This window comes from Rhinatrema bivittatum, chromosome 1 (genome assembly GCF_901001135.1).
Source record: "Rhinatrema bivittatum chromosome 1, aRhiBiv1.1, whole genome shotgun sequence".
NCBI lineage: Eukaryota > Metazoa > Chordata > Amphibia > Gymnophiona > Rhinatrematidae > Rhinatrema > Rhinatrema bivittatum.
Genome location: NC_042615.1, coordinates 705,619,048 through 705,641,432, shown reverse-complemented (window position 1 = coordinate 705,641,432; position 22,385 = coordinate 705,619,048). Strand labels below are relative to the sequence as shown.

General features: G+C 42.5%; 1 protein-coding gene across 2 annotated transcripts in view; it reads left to right on the top strand.

The window, feature by feature from the left end:
• Nucleotides 1-21,375, top strand: part of NLN (neurolysin) — a 226,441-nt gene extending 205,066 nt beyond the window's left edge. For both annotated transcript variants that reach the window (XM_029576052.1, XM_029576061.1), the window contains one exon: nucleotides 18,941-21,375. In XM_029576052.1, coding sequence (XP_029431912.1) covers nucleotides 18,941-19,075 — 135 coding nt within the window. In that variant the 3' untranslated portion in view covers nucleotides 19,076-21,375. The remainder of the gene's footprint in view (nucleotides 1-18,940) is intronic.
• The last annotated feature ends 1,010 nt before the right edge of the window (nucleotides 21,376-22,385 follow it).

The following is a 22,385-nucleotide window of genomic DNA, read 5'->3' as shown; positions in this document are numbered from 1 at the left end:
TGACCTGCCTTGCCCCGCTATTGGTGTGTGGCCTACGGGCCTTCTGTGTGTGTGTGTGTGTGGCCTACGGGCCTTCTGACCTGCCTTGCCCTGCTTACTGTGCCCTGACCCAGTCTGGACCCAGACACTGCTGACTGCCGCCTGCCCTGACCCAGCCTGTACTTAGACACTGCTACTGCTGCCTGCCCTGACCCAACCTGTACTTAGACACTGCTACTTGCCGCCTGCCCTGACCCAGCCTGAACCCAGACTCTGATACTTGCTGCCTGCCCTGACCCAGCCTGGAACCTGACACTGTTTCTAGCTTCCTGTCTCTCTCCACCTGGAGCCACCCTGCTGGGTGGTGTTCACGACTCCTGACCGGAGCCCAAGCGTAACAGGCAGTTGTTTGTATGGGTGGAGCTCCATCTTGAGGGAATAGCGGCCTCTCGTGTCATGGGTGCAGATAATGTGCAGTTGGATTTCCTCAGCAGGCAACAGTTGGATCCAGGGGAGTGGGAACTGCCCCCGGATGCTTGAGATCGAATCTGTGCCAAGTGGGACATCCCCCAGTTGGGTCTTATGGTGATGTGGGCCAACGCAAAGACGACAAGGTTTTTCAGTCACAGAAGAGAGGTCGGCTCAGTGGGGCTGGATGCTCTGGTGTGCCCTTGGTTGACAGGGATAATTCTGTACGTGTTTCCTCCGTGGCCACTCATCGGGTGAGTTCTGCGGTGCATAGAGTCACATCTGGGATCGGTGATGCTGGTGGCACCAGAGTGACCACAGCACCCATGGTTCGCGGATCTCGTGCATCTCACGGTAGAGGGACCCCTCAGGTTGGCTCATCAACCATGCTTGCTGCGTCGGGCCCATATTTTCGGATTGGAAGAATCACTTCTGTCTCGTGGCTTGACTTTTGAGAGGTGGTGGTTGTGTCTGAAAGGCTAATAGGAACAGGTTATTTCTACTCTCCTCCAGGCTCGGAGACCTGCCACATCTCTGGCATACGTCAGGGTCTGAGTCGTGGTTCCTGCAGTGCCAATTGGATCCCCTATCTGTAGACCTTCCTCAGATTTTAGCCTTTTTGCAGGAGGGATTATCTAAGGGTTTGGCTTATAACTCCTTCCATGTTCAGGTATCTGCTTTGGGTTCCCTTAGGGACAAGTTGCTGAGGTCTTTGGCCTCTCCTCCTGATGTGGTTCGATTCCTGAAGGGGGTCAGGCATTTGTGGCCTCCGGTTCGGATGTTGTGTCCAGATTGGAACCTCATTCTTGTTCTGCAAGTGTTTTGTGATGCGCCCTTTGAGAAGGGTAATGTTGAAGGACCTGACATTGAAGACAGTGTTTCTGGTAGCCATATGTTCTGCCAGGCAGATTTCGGAATTGCAGGCTTTGTCATGCAGATGTTCTGCCAGGCAGATTTCGGAATTGCAGGCTTTGTCATGCAGATTTTCTGCATATTTCTATTGACGGGGTCACATTGTGAATGGTCCCCTCTTTCTTGCCGAAATTGGTTTCCTCTTTTCATGTTAATCAGATAGTGGATCTTCCAGCCTTCCTGGAGTGGTGTCTAAGGATTCTACTCAGGAGAGAGAGAGCTTCATCTTTTGGATGTGCAACGAACTCTGTTGTGGTATTTGGAGGTCACTAATTCTTTTCGGCAGTCAGATCAACTTTTTGTGTAGTTCAGGGGTGCAAAGAAAGGTGATAAGGCCTCAAAAGCCACGATTTCTCGTTGGCTGAAGGAGGCCATTTGCTCTGCTTATATTTGTAAGGGTTGCAGGATTCCAATGGGGCTGAAAGCACATTTTAAAGAGTGCAGGCGGCCTCTTGGGTAGAGTGTCATTTGCAATCTCCTCAGGTGATTTGTAGAGTGGCGGTGTGGTCCTCGCTTCATACTTTTACCAGGCATTACTGTTTGGATGTGCGGGCCCAGGAGAATGCGTCCTTTGGTGAGAATGTACTGTGTGTGGGTCTTTCAGGTTCCCGCCTAGTTTAGTGGTGTTTGGGTACATCCCACTTGTCTGGACTGATCTGGGTATGAACAGGAAAGGAAAATTGGTCATACCTGCTAATTTTTGTTCCTGTAATACCACAGAACAGTCCAGAGACCTTCCCCGTCGCTGCCAAAAGACTGTGGGGTAGATTTTCTAAATTTGCGCGATCGTGTACTTTTGTTCGCGCACCAGGCGCGAACAAAAGTATGCTGGATTTTATAAGATACGCGCATAGCCGCGCGTATCTTATAAAATCTGGGGTTGGTGCGCGCAAGGGGGTGCACATTTGTGCAACCTGTGCGCGCCGAGCCTAGCGCGCGCTGCCTGTTCCCTCCGAGGCCGCTCCGATTTCGGACCGGCCTTGGAGGGAACTTTCCTTCGCCCTCCCTTCCCCTACCTAACCCACCCCCGGCCCTATCTAAACCCCCCCCTTACCTTTGTTCCACGATTTACGCCTGCTAAAAGCAGACGTAAATCTGCGCGTGCCATGGTGGGCTGCTGGCGCGCCATTACCCGACCCGGGGGCCCTGCGCGCGTAAATCCGGCCAGATTTACGCACGCAGGGCATTTAAAATCCGCCCCTGTATTTCCTGATAATCAATGTAATATATTCCAAAAAGTTTTTTTGCAGTGTGACATATGTTTTGGGGTTTCTGGAGGTGACAGAGGCTCCAGTGCAGGGGGTTCCAGCCCTGCTTTACCTTTTCGCCCTTGAAAGGGTTTTAGGTTCTAATCTATGGCTTGGATACAAGTCAACACTGAGGGACTATAGGTGGCACTCTCAGTTATGTAGCAGTGCCTCAAAGTTTTGTTCTCTGCCTCCATCTGCTGGTAGGGATGCAAAACCCTGAACTGATCTGTAGTATTACAGGAACGAAAATTAGCAGGTAAGAACCAATTTTCCTATCTGGCTAACTTACACAGGATGTTCACTAGCACGGCTATGCTGCTGAATTTCCCCATAGCAAGCACTGATTAGGCGGATAAGTCTTAGCTGTCTAAGTTTAGACTGCTATTGAGCAGGTGTAACTTGCCTGGATAAGTTATCCGCCTAATGCTTAATAGTGCTACTTAGCCAGATAACATATCTGGCTAAGTAGCGCCGCCCCGATCCGCTCACTGCCGACCCACAACTTATCCAGCTATCAGCTATCTAGCAGCCGCTGAACCTAACCAGATATTCAGTGGCCACTGTATATCCAGATAAATCCTCTGTATTGTTCCTGAGGATGATGTCATGACCTAAAGCAGGTCATCATCTTTAATAATGGCAGGACTGCACTTTTTAAAATGGCTCCACCAAGAACCAGGGAAGTGGTTTTGGTCGTCCTGAATCCCTAATCATATTGGGATCAACGTTGTGTTCAAATTAGTTAGTGTTAGCTTTAGGAAGCCAGAGAGTTTTTCCACCTGTATAATGTTAGACAGCTGAGTGCTGAATTGGCCTCTCTATTTTTGGGATCATATGGAGGTGCACTGGTAGTACTGGATGTGAGTCATATTCGCAGTGTGCTTTGGAGGGTCATTGGCTCCAAGACTACATTACCCAAAAGGCCTCTGTTTAAAGTTATACTGTTTTCCTTCTCTTTTCCACTTTTCTTTCTATAGAGCTCACTATTACTCTGACAAGTTCTTTACTTAGGTTTGCAGGGCCAGTCCTGTGTGTCTGAAATATCCATTTCATTACAGGATATTGAAATTAAATTTAGTTTTGATATTTGTATTTGAATTTATTTTTATATTTTCTTTATCTATTTTTATCTATTGGTAGCAAAACTTGATGTCTGATTGGTTGAAGGACACCTGTCACTTAAACTATGGAAAAAAATCAAAAGTTTCATTTTTACTATATATATTGAAAATATTAAGCTGCTGGCCTGGAACTTTCATAAGCCAATCAGGAACCATAGAACCAGACATTTTTTTTTATTATTATTATTTATTAGCATTTCCAATAAATTTACAAAGCAATAAACTTTGCACAGAAATAAAGAAAACATTTTTTCAACAAGTTATAATACATATCCATTAGTAATCATTCTTTCTAACTTAGACCACTAAGAGGCTGAAATTTGGATATGGAAGAATCAAGAATTAGGAGCTAATACAACAAAAAAGAAATAACATTGTCTGGAAGTATCTCATGCATCCTACCCACTATTTTATATACCTAGGTTATGGGACTTAATATCGGAGAGGAGGTTTGAAGAGCTTGTTTCCGGGATTCAAGAAACAACTTTAAATGCTTAGGCAAAAAATATACATATACTTCATTATTTAGTTTCAGTATACACTTGCAAGGAAACTTCAGTTGGAACGATGCTCCCATTGATAGGGCCTCTTGCCGTAAGGCAAGAAACCCTTTCCTCCTCTCCTGAGTAGGTTTTGCTAGGTCTGGAAAAACTTGTATAAAACACCCATGAAAATTTACCCTTAGATTTTGAAAGTAACTACGCATAATTAAAGAGATATCTTGCTCATATACACAGGATATTAATAGGGTGGTTCTTTCTATTATTTCTACTACAGAAGATTCAAGAAATTCTGTTAAGTTTCCCAAATTTAATTGGGGCAACTGTTGTTGTTCCCTCCTTCCCCCTGAACTTCTAAATGGAAGGAAGTACACCCTATTGAATGATGGATGACTCTCTGGTTTGATTTTCAATACCTCAGTCAGATATCTTCTAAGTGTGACTCTAGGCTGTTCACCTATTATTTTAGGGAAATTCAAGAGTCTAAGGTTTAAACGCCTCAATCGATTTTCCATATACTCCAGCTTTCTATTCAGAGATGTTTGATCCTGGATGATAATAGACTGCATTTCCAGCCCTTTTTTTGTCTCAGATTCCAGCGTCTGTATCCGAAGTTTATGATCCTCAAACTGAGTATTACTTTCTACTGAAAAAGTATCCAATTTTATTACACCTGCTTCTATTTGTTGGGAACACTTCTGAACTTCAGACCTAAGCTGAACCATTAAGTCCCACAATGAATCTAAAGTAACTACAGACGGCTTCAATTGAATATCCATAATATTTTGAGGAGTAACTCCTATAGCTGTAGATGCTTTATTCTCTTCACTCGTCGCTGTTGTTAGATTCACAGATTCCGTAGATGTACCCTCTGTAGTTATTAATGTGCTCTTTGGCTCATTGATAACAACCACCTTGTTGGAAGTCTGTGGAGATGTCAATGAGGCTATCCTCAGGTTTGGGGGGCTAAGTGAAACCTCCCCAGGTGAGAGGGAGGCTCCTTCTCCTATCTCTCCAGCGGGGACTTTTGCCACCTCGATTGGGTAGGAACCTGTGTACTGTGGAATAGTACGTTGACCCGGAGGGATATCAGATACAGAGGGAAGCATTCTGATTTTCCCTTTGCGTTTGGGAGGCATATCCAGAGGTAAAAATATAAAGAGGAAATATTATATCAGCTTACCCGGGTCAAACAGTCACAGGAGCACGATAGGATCTTCTTCCTTCCAATTGAGATCTCGAAAGTTGCAGGAGGGATTCAAACCCCTTAATCCCAGTCGAAAGATGATAAAAAAAAAAACTGCTAGATCTTAATCCAGTTTGAGACAGAGCAAAGCCGCGCGCGCCCCTTTGGCGATGCGCCAGCGGCGGCTGCGCGCCGCTAAGGGCCGCTTTTTCAGTGTCCTCTGAGGCCCCGACAGATGACGTCACTCGCTGGCTTCAGGCTGTCTGCGGCTGGGCCCGTTGGAGCTAGATTTTACCGCTCCCGGATAGAGGTGAAAGCGTCCTCCTACCTCCTTCACTCTCTCTTTCAGCCCGTTCTTGTCCCGCTAAGGGCCGCTTTTTCAGCGTCCTCTGAGGCCCCGACAGATGACGTCACTCGCTGGCTTCAGGCTGTCTGCGGCTGGGCCCGTTGGAGCTAGATTTTACCGCTCCCGGATAGAGGTGAAAGCGTCCTCCTACCTCCTTCACGCTCTCTTTCAGCCCCAGAACCAGACATTTTTAGATTAATATGATGTTTTGGCAGACTAGATGGGCCTGAAACTAAGGACTTTAATCTACCATGAAATTCTATATTTCTAGTTCATAGGTTAACTGGTCTATGTCAGATATTTGCTTAGGTGAAATCAAGAAAAGCATAGATGATATTTTAGAAATTAGATAGTTAAGTTTAATATATAATGAATACAGTAGTCTCAACTATGTGTTTTCTATGTAAACATACCCAAAGCAAGTGTGAGAGTATTTGGTCTTCCTTGGGATACTAAGTGATAGTTTCTAATCACTTAACTCCATTTAGAATACAGCCACGGATGATTTCTTTCTAAGATCTGATTTGCTGTTCAGTTAAGTGCCTTGAGTTTCTTAGAAATCCATTTGAATAGAGTTAACACAACAGGTAGGCAAGTAGGAAGTCCCCCCAGAGTGCTACACTGCCCTCTATGAGTCTGGAAACACGCAAGCCTTAAAGGGAAGGGGTGTACTGTTATGTCTAGTAAATACTCTGCATTTCTGTGGAGGCATGGAAGAATAACCTAATGGTTAAGGCTGAGAACCACAGAAGTCAGTTTAAATCCCAGTGCCACTCCTTGTGACACTGGGCAAGTCACTTCACTCTCTGTTGCCTCAGGTACAAACTTAGGGACCTATTTGCTAAAGGTTGGCTCTTAGTTTGTATCTATGGGAAAAATCCTTAGTAAGAAGGGCCCATAGATTGTAAACCCTCTGAGGACAGGAAAATGCCTATTGTACCTGAATTTAATTCGCCTTGAGTTCCAAGGAAAAGGCATGAGCTAAATCTAAATAAATAAAAAACTGGATATGAATTTATGAAACTTAAATGTAAAATATGACAGTAGATAATGCCTTTCTAGTGCTATACATCCCAGTTGATTACTGCTTTTTGCTAAGGATCCTGAGAGAAGAACTGAAATAAAAGCCAGAGATCAACCAGGATGTTTAGCATTATATTACTCTTCTCTTACGAGTTCCTCTCTGAACTGGACAATCTAGGTTGGTGACATTCATAGGGCACGCTGTCGGTTGTCCGGATGCTTGCCCAGTTCCATGCTGATAAGGGGTCTATAGTGGAGTGACATGGCTAGGAGGCTGTGGCTCTTCCAGGTCCCCAGATATTTGGGATGAGTACAAAACATTTCTAACTTTTTTCTTTAACCAAAACAAAACAGGAAAACAGTGGGGAAACTCTGATGAGCGGCGGTATATAAAAAAAAAGGTTAAATAAATAAATAAAATAAAAAGGAAAACAATATGCATACCAAAACAAAATGGTAAATGGAATGTCTATCTCTACCTGAGCACTCACTATGTACATGTTTTGACAATTACCTCACTGCAAGAAGCCGAGCTAAGCATGTTAACTTAAAAACAAAAACAACTCAGCACAGTTTACCGTCTCAGGAAACAGCACAGTTTTAAATTCCCTCCCTCCCTACTGGGCTTTACCTTGCAGCCTTCCTACTGGTTGTATTTCTCCTGGCCTAATTCTGCCACTTCCTTTCCTGGTCCATCCTTTATACTGAGTCCCTCTGGATGGGGAGAGTGACTCAGCAGTCTCTTTGAGGCATGCGAGCCATCTGATAGTCAGTTATTATGGTCCCAAGGACAATATCCTCCCATTAGGAATATATACTCCCACACGCACCCTTCCCCTCAACCCAAACGTATGGATTTGAGTGCTTGCCCATACTTGTTGACCCTCCCTAGAGAGAAAGTGTGTATTCCCTTTTATTCTTCCCTAGTCAATGTCTTATTTTAAAGTCAAAGGGCTGAAGAATTAGGAACTATCACATAATTCTCCCATTGGAGTCCTTATTGTAGTAGATCCATTTGAAGGCTTGATGTTCTGTCACCAACATGAACTTCTGCCCAGCAATTTGTAACAGGACAGCCCTGCAACCGACCAACTCACCCCCAGACGCCGCAAATTCTTCGGCGGCAGGAATGCTGCCATAACGCCGCTCCCCTGCAGTCCCTTGCTGGCCTTAGATGTGCATGTGTGCCACAGCCCCAGAATCAAAGGCCCTGCAACGGGAAAATGTTGAAGGCCGCTGGGTGATGATGTCAGCGCAGCTGGGTACTTAAGGCCCAGCCATACTTCCCTTCCTTGCCTCAGCAAGGTGAGTTTTCTGGATAAAAGCTCTGTTAGTTCTCCATTTTCTAAATGTTCCTAGCATTTTTTTTCCTTTTTATTGAGAATGTAAACTATCAATAATCAAAGTATATTTATTTATTTTATTTATTTAAGGTTTTTTTATACCGGCATTCATGATAGCGTTCACATCATGTCGGTTTACATAAAAACAGGGGTGTGATGAATACAACCAAGAACATAAATAAACGTGAAGAAGAGATGCAGTTACAATTAACAAGGGCTGATGAACTGGGTTGGAGGAAAAAAGGGAGATAGAGGAGGTTAATTATATACAAGAGTATATATTTTGTCACACTAGTCAATATGACAAAACACAAAGAGACCTCCCAGTCAGAATCTCCTCCAAATCTTGTCACTTCAGCACAAAAAATATCAAGACAGATGTCAACTTTTCAAAATGCTGTGCACATCACCCATCTACCCATTACAACTGCTCATTCCACTCTTACAAACTTGCTACTCATTTATTCCCCACACCCCACAGAAAAAAAAGCCCAACATAACCAGTATCCTTCAGAACTGGTCTGCTGCAAAATCCAGTGACATCACAATCATGTCCATGGCATCAATTGATGGTCAAGACTTTGCCACAGGTCATCTGTAAAGCTAGCAGTGTGATTTGTGTGCTACACCTGTTTCTAAAGCCAAATTGTGGACATCTAAAAAAAAAAACAACCTTCTATTTGTTGGACCACTAAAAACAATTAATTTTCACAAAAATGGGATTTTGGAAATTGGTCTATAATTATCAGTAACTCTAGGATATAAGGAGGTTTTTTAATCTCAAAATGTTTTACAGTCTCCAACTTTTCAGGCCTAATTCTTTTTGTTAATGGTGACTTAATTATGCACTGCACAGAATCTAACAGAGCTAATTTCACTTTTTTTTTTAACAGCCAGGATAGACATAAATCAAAAAAACAAGTTGTAGTTTTAGTCAAAATTGTATTTATACCATCTGTATCAAGTTCAGCAAAAGAATCCAATATGGAATCTTGCAGAGAGAGCTGCCTGACCTCTTGAGGGCTATCATTATTTGCATCCAGTTATGAGTAAATATATACAATTTTGTCCAAGAAATATCTTGCAAATTCATCACATTATAAAGATACAGGATCTTTTAATTTTGATTCTTAATTGAATTCACTTGTCTTACTTTATTTGGGGTTCCTGTAGTTTTGGCACAAAAGATGGAGTAAATCTCAACCCCAGATTTGTATTTATTGAAAAATAGTAGCATGGAACAAATCTCAATCCCAGATTTTTATTTATTAAAAATATTGGTATAAAACAATACATTGGAGGAAACATTGGCTGCTGATCCTGGTTTGCATTAAATATCCCAGGCATGCCAAAAATAAAAAAATGTTACTTTTATTTACTGTATGGAAAAGCAGGTCTTTTATTACTGTAACGTAACTTGTATTTACTGCAATGTACCTTTTTAATTTACTTTTATTTAGTTTTATTATTGTAATGTACCTTTTATTTACTGTATGGAAAAACAGGTCTCCAACTCAAATTTACCTTAAAATCTGAAGCTCCAGGATATACTTTAACTGCATCATTATATTCATGCTATTCTTAGATGAAGTTAAATGTTACTGTGTTCTATTTGATCCTCATCGTGAATGATTCCACATCTTTCTCTTCAGCAAGGGTTCCACCTGTATCTTTTTTCTCTCTTGTTTAACTTGATTGTGTGATATTTGTACTGAGAGCGTCTGCCTTTGGGTGTATTTTTCTGTAATATTCCATCTATTATGGTGTTGTCTCATTGCAGCATGTACTACTACTCTGTACAGTTAAATAAAATTTGTTACAGGGCCAGTGCAAGAGTATTTGGCACCCTAAGCGAACCTTAGGTCATGCACCCCCTACCCCAGCTTACCTATTGGCGGCAGCTCCAGCGCACTGCTCCCTTCTTTGGCAGTATTGGCTTACCCCCTCTGGGTCTTGTGGTGGTGAGATTTTGCTGTCGCCCCAAATTTTGGCACCCTAGGCAACCATCTAGTTTGCCTAATGTAACACCAGCTCTGGTTATAGTTACTTTGTCATGCCATTTTCATGCCCTTAAAGATTTTCTAAATACTTTGCTGCTAGACATAGGGAAGTAATTTTCATTAGCCCTCATATGCCTAAAGTCTGTAAGTACAAAGTACCCACAGATTTTAGCCTGGATTTTCAAAGTGTACTTATGTATATAAGTCCACTTCGAAAATTTGCAGGTGTACCTTTCTGCATGTAGATTTATTTGTATATTTTTGAAAATCAGAAGTATGCACATAAATGGTTTCCCCGCTCTAATTCTGCCCTCTGTAATGCCTACTGCAAGTGTGGAGGAAACGTACATGCACAATTGAGTTACACGTATACGTAACCTCCTTGATAATTTTCAAAAACAGATTTACACGCATAAACTCTTTTGAAAATTATCCCCTAAGAGCATTTTTTTAAAAAAGATTTTTGAGGGTGACTTTTCTAATTACTCAGTCAAAACCCATGATTTAAATATTTCTCCCTGCTCCTCCCCAACTAAATTTGTCTAGGTAACTCATTACCCAGACAAAATTTAGCTGGCTAAAAAGGTGTGGCACAGTGGGCATTCTGGAGACAGGACTAAACATTTCCCAGTGAGTGCTGATATTCAGCGCTCTGGCTAAAGCTAGCTGAATAAGTCTGGTCAGAGAAAATAGCTGTCCTGAAGTAACCCAGATAACTTTAGATGGCTACATTCAGTAAAACACTGCTCCAAGCATGTTCTACAGCTCACTGAATATCAACCCTTAGGGTTGATCTTTTGCTCTTAGGGGTAGATTTAAAACGTGCACTCGCGTTACCCGGCACGCACACATGGACGCGCGATTTTATAACATGCGCACGCAGGCACACGCATGTTATAAAATGCCAGGGCACGTGCAAGGGGGAGGTACAGATATGCAATTATGCGCGGCGACGCATCAGGAATTTCCCAACCCCCTAGCCTAACCTCCCTTCCCCTTCCCCTATCCTGCCCTCCCCTATCCCGATCCTAAATACTCCCAAGTTGCATGTGCCGGCACCGTGGCAAATGGCCGCTGTGCTGGGCGACTCTAGTCCCGCCCCCCTGGATCGCCCCTTTGGTTAGCCCTGGGACTTACATGCGTGGCTGGACCTTTTGAAAATGGCCCGGCACGCATAAGGCACGGCCACGCGCGAACGTTTTTAAAATCCGGCCCCAAATGTCTCAGTTCTGATTCTTCTGCATTTCTGCTGGTCACAAGCCTCTGTAAAGCTCCTCTCTTTTGAGTTTATACTCATCTTTTCCCCTGCATTTCTCTTTATTTTATAAAAAATTAAATTAAATGCTTTTTCAGCATCATAATAAATGGCATCAGTTGCTTGTTCCCAATGCAGATTTATTGTTATTACTTCAGAGAAATCCTATAAAGTTAGTTTGGCACAATCTATTTTTCATAAATCCATTCTCACTGCCTTTTATGGTGCTCATCCTGTTCAGTTGTCACATAGTGGTTATCCCTTTCGATGCATTTCATAGGTTTCTCAGGAGCAGATGTCAGACTTACTGTTCTCTGATTTCATGGGTCTGCTTTGGACCCCTTCTTAAAAATACAGTCATAAAAAGGCATTTATTTTCCATCAGGCATGAATCACTTTTCCTGTTTCCAGTGTTTTACTATAAATAAGAGTAGATAGTTCTGCCATGCTTTGATGTCTCTACAAGCTCTCCTAAAAGAGCCTTCCATGATATGTCAGTACATTAAAAGATGACTTTTAAGACCTGCATGCGGGAGCACATATGCACCCGTTTGCTGGCTAGCGCACATGGACACAATGATGTTATAATATATGCGCATATATGCGCGCCTGATATAAAATAAGAGCAAAAGAAATTGCCATATAGAGTCATACCAAGGGTCCATCAAACCCAGCATCCTGTTTCCAACAGAGGCCAATCCAGGCTACAAGTACCTGGCAAGTACCCAAACACTAAGTAGATCCCATGCTACTGATGCCAGTAATAGCAGTGGCTATTCCCTAATGTGTAGATTTAAAAAATGCACGCATAAAAAATGGGGGTTAAGCATGTGGCTGGGCCTTGCGCGCACATTTTCAAAGGGGCCCGGCCATGCACATAGCCCCCGTTACGTGCTGAAGTGCAGGGCCCAGAGAAAGAGGCAGTCCAGGGGGCAGGGAGAGGCGGGGCTGGAGATGGCCGGTACAGCAGCCATTTGCTGCTGTACCGGCCATTTGCTGCTGTACTGTGGAAGTGCGCGCCGGCAGTTGGCCGGCACGCATAAGTTGCTTCTGCTCCAATGGAGCAGTAAGCAATGAAACATAAAATAGGAAAGGTAGGAGAAAGGGTTTAGTGGTTGGGGAGGAGAGGGGAAGAGGGAGGGAGTTAGGGTAGGGGAGTAGGGAAGTTCCCTCCCAGTCTGCTTCTTAATTGGAAAAGGGATCATGGTGTCGCTGCGTGTAAATTAAAAAATTACCCTCCCCCCCCCTACCCCGTGTGCGCAAGTTGCAGGCTGCGCGTGCAGATGTTAAAATCTGCCACGCATGTGCACACGCCCCTTGTATTTTATCACACGCGTGTATTATAAAATAGCCGCATCTATATGCGCGTGCCGGGATGCGTGCACACATGGATGCGTGCGCGTAAGTTTAAAAATCTACCCCTAAGTCAACTTAATAACAATTAATGGACTTCTCCTCCAAGAACTTATCCAAACGTTTTGTAAACCCAGCTACACAACTGCACTAACCATATCCTCTGGCAACAAATTCCAGAGATAAAATGTGCGTTGAGTGAAAAAGAACTTTCTCCGATTAATTTTAAATGTTCTACTTGCTAACTTCATGGAGTGTCCCCTAGACTTTCTATTATCCGAAAGAGTAAATAACTGATTCACATCTACCTGTTCAAGACCTCTCATGATCTTAAAGACCTCTATCATATCCCCCCTCTGCCATCTCTTCTCCAAGCTGTACAGCGCTAACCTCTTTAGCCTTTCTTCATAAGGGAGCTGTTCATCCCCTTTATCATTTTGGTCGCCCTTCTTTGTACCTTGTCCAGTGCAGCTATATCATTTTGAGATGCAGTGACCAGAATTGTACACAGTACTCAAGGTGTGGTCTCACCATGGAGCGATACAGAGGCATTTTGACATTTTCTGTTTTATTCACCATTCCCTTCCTAATAATTCCCAACATTCTGTTTGCTTTTTTGACAACCGACGATTTCAATGTATTATCCTCTATGATGCCTAGATCTTTTTCCTCATTAGGAGTTACCAATATGGAACCTAACATTGTGTAACTACAGCATGGGTTATTTTTCCCTATATGCAACACCTTTCACTTGTCCACATTAAATTTCATCTGCAATTTGGATGCCTAGTCTTCCAGTCTCGCAAGGTCCTCCTGTAATTTATCACAATCCGCTTGGAATAATTTTGTATCATTTGCAAATTTGATTACCTCACTCGTCTTATTCCTTTCCAGATCATTTATAAATATATTGAAAAGCAGCGGTCCAAGTACATATCCCTGAGGCACTCCACTGTTTAGCCTTTTCCACTGAGAAAATTGACAAATTAATCTTTCTCTCTGTTTCCTGTCTTTTAACCTGTTTGTAATCCACAAAATGACGTCGCCTCCTATCCCATGACTTTTATAGTTTTCTTAGAAGCCTCTCATGAGGGACTTTGACAAACGCCTTCTGAAAATCCAAATACACTACATCTACCAGTTCACCTTTATCCACATGTTTATTAACCCCTACAAAAAAATGAAAATTTATGAGGCAAGACTTCCCTTGGGTAAATCCATGCTGACTGTGTCTCATTAAAACCATGTCTTTCTATATGATCTGTGATTTTGATCTTTAGAATAGTTTCCACTATTTTTCCAGGTACTGAAGTCAGGCTCACTGGTCTATAGTTTCCCGGATCGCCCCTGGAGCCCTTTTTAAATATTGGGGTTACGTTGGCCACCCTCCAGTCTTCAAGTACAATGGATGATCTTAAAGATAGGTTACAAATTTTAACTAATAGATCTGAAATTTCATTTTGAGTTCCTTCAGACCCTGGGATGCATACCATCCGGTCCAAGTCATTTGCTACTCTTTAGTTTATCAGTCTGGCCTACTACATCTTCCAGGTTCACAGTGATTTGGTTCTGTTCTTTTGACTCATCACCCTTGAAAACCTTCTCTGGAACCGGTAGCTTCCAAACATCCTCATTAGTAAACACAGAAGCAAAGCTTTCATTTAGTCTTTCTGCAATGGCCTCATCTTCCCTAAGAGCCCCTATAACCCCTTGGTCATGTAACTGTCCAACCAACTCCCTCATAGATTTCTTGCTTTTGGATATATTTTAAAAGTTTTTATTATGAGTTTTTGCCTCTACGGCCAACTTCATTTCAAATTCTCTCTTAGCCTGCCTTATCAATGTTTTACACTTAACTTGACAATGCTTATATTTTTTCCTATTTTCTTCAGATGGATCCTTCTTCAGATTTTTGAAGAATGTTTTTTTTTGCTAAAATAGCCTCTTTCACCTCACCTTTTAACCATGCCTGTAACCATTTTGCCTTCCTTCCACCTTTCTTAATGCATGGAATACATCTGGTCTGCACTTCTAAGATTGTATTTTTAAACAGTGTCCATGCTTGTTATACACGTTTAACCTTTGTAGCTGCAACTTTTAGTTTTTTTTCTGTTTTCCTCATTTTATCATTTTCCCTTTTGAAAATTTAGTGTTAGAGCTGTAGGTTTACATATTGTTCCCCTTCCAGTCATTAGTTCAAATTTGATCATGTTATGTTCATTATTGCCAAGTGGCCCCCACCACCGTCACATCTCTCATCAAATCATGCATTCCACTAAAAAGTAAATCTAAAATAGCTCCTTCTCTCATTGGTTTCTAAACCATTTGCTCCATGAAGCAGTCGTTTATTCCATCCAGGAACTTTATGTCTCTGGCATGTCCTGATGTTTCATTTTCCAGGCAATATCGGGGTAATTGAAATTTCCCACTATTGTTGCACTGCTTGGTTAGCTTCCCTGATTTCTCTTAGCATTTCATCATCTGTCTGATCATTTTGGTCAGGTGGACGGTAGTATACTCCTATCACTATACTCTTACCCAGCACACTTGGAATTTCTACCTATATAGATTCTACTGAGCATTTAGTCTCTTGTATGAACTCTATATACTCATGGACATAAAGTGCCACAACCCCACCAAATTGATCCTCCCTATCATTGCGATTCAATTTGTACCCTGATATAGCACTGTCCCATTGGTTATCCTCCTTCCACCAGGTCTCTGAGATGCCAATTATGTCTTATCTCATCATTCACTGCTGTACACTCTAACTCTCCCATCTTACTTCTTAGACTTCTGGCATTGGCATGCAGACATTTCAAAGTGTGTTTTTTGTTTGTATTAGAACCTGCTTTTCAGCTGATAGGGATAGTTTGGAATTCTTTAGCTCAGGTGATTCTTTACTTATAGGCACATGGACTACGTTTGCTTTTATTGGAACCTCTCTGTTGGGATGCCCTAACTCTCCTGTTTCATTAGTATCCTTCAAAGATAAATTCCTCCGAACCATGCACTGCTGAGTGTCTGTCGACTTTCCAACTTGTTCTAGTTTAAAAGCTGCTCTATCTCCTTTTTAAAAGTTAGCTCCAGAAGCCTGGTTTCACTTAGGTTAAGGTGGAGCCCATCCTTTCAGAAAACTTCCCCCTTCCCCAAAAGGTTCCCCAATTCCTTCCAAAACTGAATCCCTCTTCCCTGCACCATCATCTCATCCACCATTGAGACTCCAGAGCTCTGCCTGCCTCTAGGGACCTGCAAGTGGAACAGGGAACATTTCAGAGAATGCCACCCTAGAGGTTCTGGATTTCAGCTTTCTACCTAAAATCCTAAATTTTGCTTCCAGAACCTGTCTCCCACATTTTGCTACGTTGTTGGTGCCCACATGTACCATGACAGCCGGCTCGTCCCCAGCATTGTCTATAATCCTATCTAGGTGATATGTGAGGTCTGCCACTTTTGCACCAGGCAGGCAAGTTACCAGGCGGTCCTCACGTCCACCAGCCACCCAGCTATTTACATTTCTAATAATCAAATCACCAACTATGATGGCCGACATAACCCTTCACTCCTGGGCAGTAGCCCTGGGAGACTATACGCGCGTACATAAATGTACAATTTTACATTGACACATTCATGTGCATGCAAATGCAACCTCAATCACATAAGTGGAGGGGATTTTAGTAAATTCATGCACCAACGCAATTACCTGTTTTCCCCAGTTTGTTCCCAGTTCACCCCAGTAAAAGAGAGGACTTCCTAAACCTCCTAGCTAACTTGCCTCCCTTTTACCCTATTAGCCCCAACTCTTAAAACCCCGCTGACTAGCTACGTTTTCTTTGTTTCATGACTTACACGCCATACATACAGAAGTAAAGTTACACGGATAGGGACCCTGGCGTGCACTGGTGTGCATAAATACTTACATGCTGGTTTCCTTCATATTTCTTGGAACGTACATGCCCACCTAGACCATGCCCATGCCCTGCCCCTTTTATGAAAACATTTTTTGCTCATGTTCTGGGAGATACGCGTGTACCCAGGCACCTCTTAAAATCCGTGCGGCTTCCGCTGGGCCAATACACACATGTAGCTTCCAGCTTTGGATTGCATAGGGCTTTTAAAATTCACCTGTAATTATTTAATCCACTTGGGGAAATAAATCCTTCATAGTCTGTGATTCATGAGTTGTCTTTATCGTGGATTATCTGAGTGCAAAAAGCATAATTTCCACGAGCAAACTGAGCAGATCAGAGATGAAACATGCAACCAAAAAGTCTCATTTCTGTTCAGTAAGTTCTCTTCCTGGATCGCCTATAATGTGTTAGGGAATATCCCTTCTAGCCTGATATTTTATTTACATAGTTCAAGAAAAGATTAACACAAGCGGATGTGTCTTAAGAAGTAGAAATGACTTAGGTACCAGCATTCCCTGCTCCCTAATGCCCTGTTGGAGGATCTGAGGGCACAAGGTGAAACTAAAGATTTTAAAGGTGAATTTTAAAAGCCTGATGTGCACCAAAACCGCTTGGGGGACTGACGTGCCCCAAACGGATTTTAAAAGCCGCCCGAGTACACACAAAGCTCCTGCTGCGTGCACAAATGAAAAGTTCCAAAAACGGGGCGGGATGTGGGCGTGGTGTGGGTGGGGCATGGGCATTCCTGGATTTCTCGATGGAACAAGCAGGTAAATATGCGCACAAGTGTACACTGTGGTCCCCTACTGTGTAACTTTACTTCTGCTATAGATGACATGTAAGTCATAAAACAAAAAATATAGGCATGTCAGCACGGTTTTACATGCAGGGTTTTAATAGTTGAAGTTAACAGGGAAAAAGGGAGGCTATTAAACTAGGAGGTTTTGGAAGTACTATTCCATGCCTGGGTGAACTGTGAATGAACTGGTGAAACTGGCAATGGCATGGATGTGCTCCTCTTTTGTAATCCTCCCACTTACGCAGTGGAAGCGGGATTTGCACTCACAGGCGTGCGCCCACTTAAAATTGCACACACATGTGCGTGCACTCAGCCTATTTTATAACATGCGCGCATATATGCGCATATGTTATAAAATAGCCACATCCATGGGTGCGAGCCAGCAAACGTGTGCACATGAGCGCCCCTATTTAAAAGTTATCATCCCTATTCCTAACCCATTAATGACCAGGAAGTGCTTGGGCCAAAACTTATTTGAGGAAATTTTCAAAACTGTGTGGGCAGGTCCACAGGTACTTACACTGACAGATTTTGTACCAGTTCTCAAAAGAATACCGCTGCACCCATACTGTTTTATCAAAGAGAAAGTATAACCATACATTGCATTCGATAAGTGCCCAAGAAAAAATACCTGCAGAGGTTTGCACATGCTTTTTCTGTGGGTATTTTATTCCAGCAAAAATGCAAACCTCCCACATTGCTTTCCCAGAATAACCACATTCCAGGAATGTGGGTAAAAGTAGCTACTTTGTGGAACAATGTGCATAGTTTTACTTGCAAACAGAGTGGGCAGTTTTCCAAAAGCTCTTATACTTGAGTAAATATCCATTTACATAAAGAAAGGCTTTTGAAACTTTCCCTCTCACTGATTATACCATTCTATATTCTCATCTTGCAAAAAGAGTGAAAAGATTTTTAACACTTTATTTAATACTATGAAATTGTGTTTTGCAATGGGGGCTAAGACTTTTGTTGCCATTAATGGCCTTTTTTTTTTTTTTTTGGCCCATTAGCCAGTAAGAAATGGAATTCCCATCTTTGCATTCTGGCCATATCTTTTTAGACTTGCAATAATGTCACATTTTTACATGAATAATGTGGTTTATCAATCCATAAATTAAATTAGACTGCCTTATCTTCTCTGAATGTATGCCTGGTGTTGTGTCTGTCTTGTGACAGTAATGGATTTCTGCCTTTCTTACTTGATCACTCTGTTCCCATTGTAAAAATAAATGCAAAGAAAAAACTTTTTAACACTTTTTTGTAATTAGACAACATTGTCAACTTAGTCTATTTTTCTGTGTGCAGTTATTCATTACCTTCCTTACCTTAGATTTTTTTTTTTTTTGTTTTGTTTTGTTTTTACAAAGTTAACACTTGTTTTTGTTAAGTTCAGAAAACACTTTCATTTTGTTAATTGGTAGGTTTTTCAAAATATCTGTATATAACGAAATATTCAACTTTTTTTTTTTTTTTTTTTTTACTTGAAACTAGGTTGGAATGAAATACAGAGAGATTATACTGAAACCAGGAGGCTCAATGGATGGTATGGACATGCTTCAAAAATTCTTAGGCCGTGAACCAAATGAAAAAGCTTTCTTACTAAGTAAAGGATTAAGCGCACCATAAAATGTACAGTGCTTTCCTATAGGACATCAATGATGGACAGTTTGAAATTCATGTGCGTCAGTGCTTGCCCTGAAGTATTCAACAAAGTCTTATGAAGAAGCGTGAATCACTGTGGTTATGATAGCTTTAAAGTTGCATAGTTAGTGAAACAAACTGAAGGCTGCGAAAAGATATCAACACAATACAAGAGGTCAGTATAGTAATACAAAGTTTACAAAAATATGGAAATTTTGTATAATTAATGGGAGCATAGTGTTGCTGAAAGATTCAGATGTTTGTCAGCACTGATGAAGTCCTCTGTTAAAGTTGCTGACACAACTCAACCCTGCTAACAGAGGAATCGCTTTCAGAAATTATCATTAGTCTGTGACAGAAAATAACTATTTCCTATTTGGCAACTGTGAACTGGTCTCTCAGATACAGCATTGATTTTTCTAGCTTCAATTTTTCTTTTTAATGTTTTATTTGTATATTGCTGTTTATTTATGGAGTACCCATATCAAGAATTACCGAGAGAGAACCTTTTTTGAAATGCCCTCCGTATTCTGAAGAGGTTTTATTTAGATGATGAGCCTATGAAAACAGAAAGTAAATAAATTAGTGTTGCTCCTGAGATTTCTGTTTCACACTCATCCATTGAGGGTGGGAGGATGCTGGTCCTAGTATATGCCCTTTATCAAGACTTGATAATTAGTGCCAATTGTGATAGTTTTAGAGAAATACACACCTGTACTGTTATGAGATGTGATAGAATGATTTTAAAAGAGTTAATAGGATTGCTTCTGTAAGCTGTATTTTTAACAAGGCAACAATCTGTGATTTCGTTCTTTATATTTATCCAGTTTCAAGTTGTATGAAGGTTTTGTTACCAATGATGATTTAATATGTGAAAATGGTAAAGAATCCTTCCCTTGATGATTCCACAACAATTTATTTGTTTGTCAAAGAGCAAATCCGTTACTAATTGAAATAAAAATGAACATTTTGCACAAAAATGATTAGTTAATACAGATACTAGCAATCTTCACATTCAGTTTCATTGATATTTTGCAAGTATTTGATTTGTGTGTGGGCGTTCCCTTCTCTTGCTTAATTCATCCCATCTTGGTGGCCTGTTAACCTTCCTTCCTTGACCTCCTTTTCTTCTCCTTGGCTCCTGGCATTCTGCCCAGAACTGAGGGAGTCTGACCCTGCATATTTTGCCAGCTCTAATGATCCAAGATGCTTCCTTGTGTTTATCCTGCTGCCTGGAGCCCAACAGTTTGTCCTGCTTCTCATTCACTATCCCTGAGATCACCTTCCAAAGCACTTGCATTACTTCTTTGCCTAACTAGTAATTGCAAAGGCTATGCAGAAAAGTGCATAGAGCCCAGAATTTATTTTACTACAACTAGGAAATTCATATGAGGTATGACCTTCACTACAGTATACAGAGTGGTAATCATATCAGTCGAAGTTGTAAAAACAGTGATTTTTCAGCCCGTTGCAGCTGTGGCTAACTTTAATATTCATTGTGTTTAAAGGAGCAGCACATATCAGAGAGCCACTAGCAGAACACAAAGGCCCGGATTTTAAAAGCTCTACGCGCATAAATCCGGAGGATTTACAAGCGTAGGGGGGCTAACGCGTGCCTAGTCTATTTTTAAAATGCCCGGCCACGCGCATAAAGCCTTGGGACTCGCATATGTCCCAGGGCTTCGAAAAAGGGGAGGGGAAAGGGTGGTCCGGGGGGCAGGATCAGAGGCTCCCAGCACAGTGGCCATTTGCTGCTGTACCGGGGGATTGCATGCCTGCAAGCTGCTGGCGTGTGCAACCTGCACCTGCCCCGAGGCAGGCGCAGCAGGTATAATAAAAATTTGGGGAGGAGGGTGTTAGGTTAGGGCGCGCATGTTATAATATCAGACGTACCTTTTAAAATCTATCCCAAAATACACTGTGCATCTAATTTGGCTTACATGTACTATCTCATGTTACTATAGTTAATACACTATCGGGTGAATTATTAATCGGCCATGCGCATAAAAAAACGGGGGTTACATGGGTGGCCGGGCCTTGCGCGTCCCACGCGCATTTTCAAAGGGACCCAGCCACCCGTGTAACCCCTGTTGCGTGCCAAAGTGCCAGGCCCAGAGAAAGGTGCGGTCCAGGGGGGTGGGGAGAGGCAGGGCTGGAGGCGGCCATACAGCGGCCATTTGCTGCCGTGCCAGGGAAGCGCACGCCGACAGGCAACTGGCGTGCGCAAGTTGCTTCTGCTCCAACGGAGCAGTAAGCAACAAAATAAAAATAACGAAAGGTGGGAGAAAGGGTTTAGGGGGTTGGGAGGAGAAGGGAAGAAGGGGAGGGAGTATGGGAGGGAACAACTTGGGGAGGCCCGATTGCGTCGCCGCGCACAATCTTATAAAATAGAACCCCCGTGCACGTGCCACCTGCATATGTGCGCCAGATTATAAAATTCCACACGCATGTGTATGCGGCCATGGGATTTTATAACATGCGGTGCATCTATGCTGCGCTGGGCACCTTTTAAAATCTACCCTTTCGTGTTGAAAACATCTTGCATCCTATGTATTTCAATCTTATATACAAATTGCACAGGCAAGTACACTAAAGGGTAGATTTTCAAACCTACGCGCGGGCGTACGTGTGCGAGCGCATGTTATAAAATTGGGGGTCGGCGCGCGCAAGGGGGTGCACACTAGTGCATCTTGCGCACGCGGCCTTCCCCCATTCCCTCTGCCTAAACTAACCTTCCCACCCCTTCCCCTAACCTATCCCCTCCCTACCCCTATCCTAAACCCCCCCAAAATTTTAATTTACCTTCTGCGCCTACCTGCACGCGATCCCCTGGCACAGCGGCAAATGGCCACTGTGCCAGAGGCCTCTGGTCCCGCCCCCGGACCGCCCCTTTTATAAAGCCCCAGGACTTAGACGCGTCCCGGGGCTTTACGCACGTCGCCGGGCCTTTATAAAATAGGCCCAGCGCGCGTAACCCCCCCACGCACTTAAGGCTTTTAAAATCCGGCCCTAAATATATTAAACATACACTTTACATTCTGCAATATTCACTGTTATTGAGCAGTGACCAACTGAAGAGCAACACAAGCTCCTTATTCATCTGAGACGTCACTGCTGAAACTTATCTTTCACCCTAGTGAAATTAAATGAAGAGCTTCAATGTACAAAATGAAAACCAATGCACTTTAACACGATGGTTAGGAAGGCAGACATCGCAGCAGAATTCAGTCCAGAATGGTTCTGTGATTTGTGTCATCAATATCGTTTGCTGTATTATGTTTGCTTGTCTGTTATC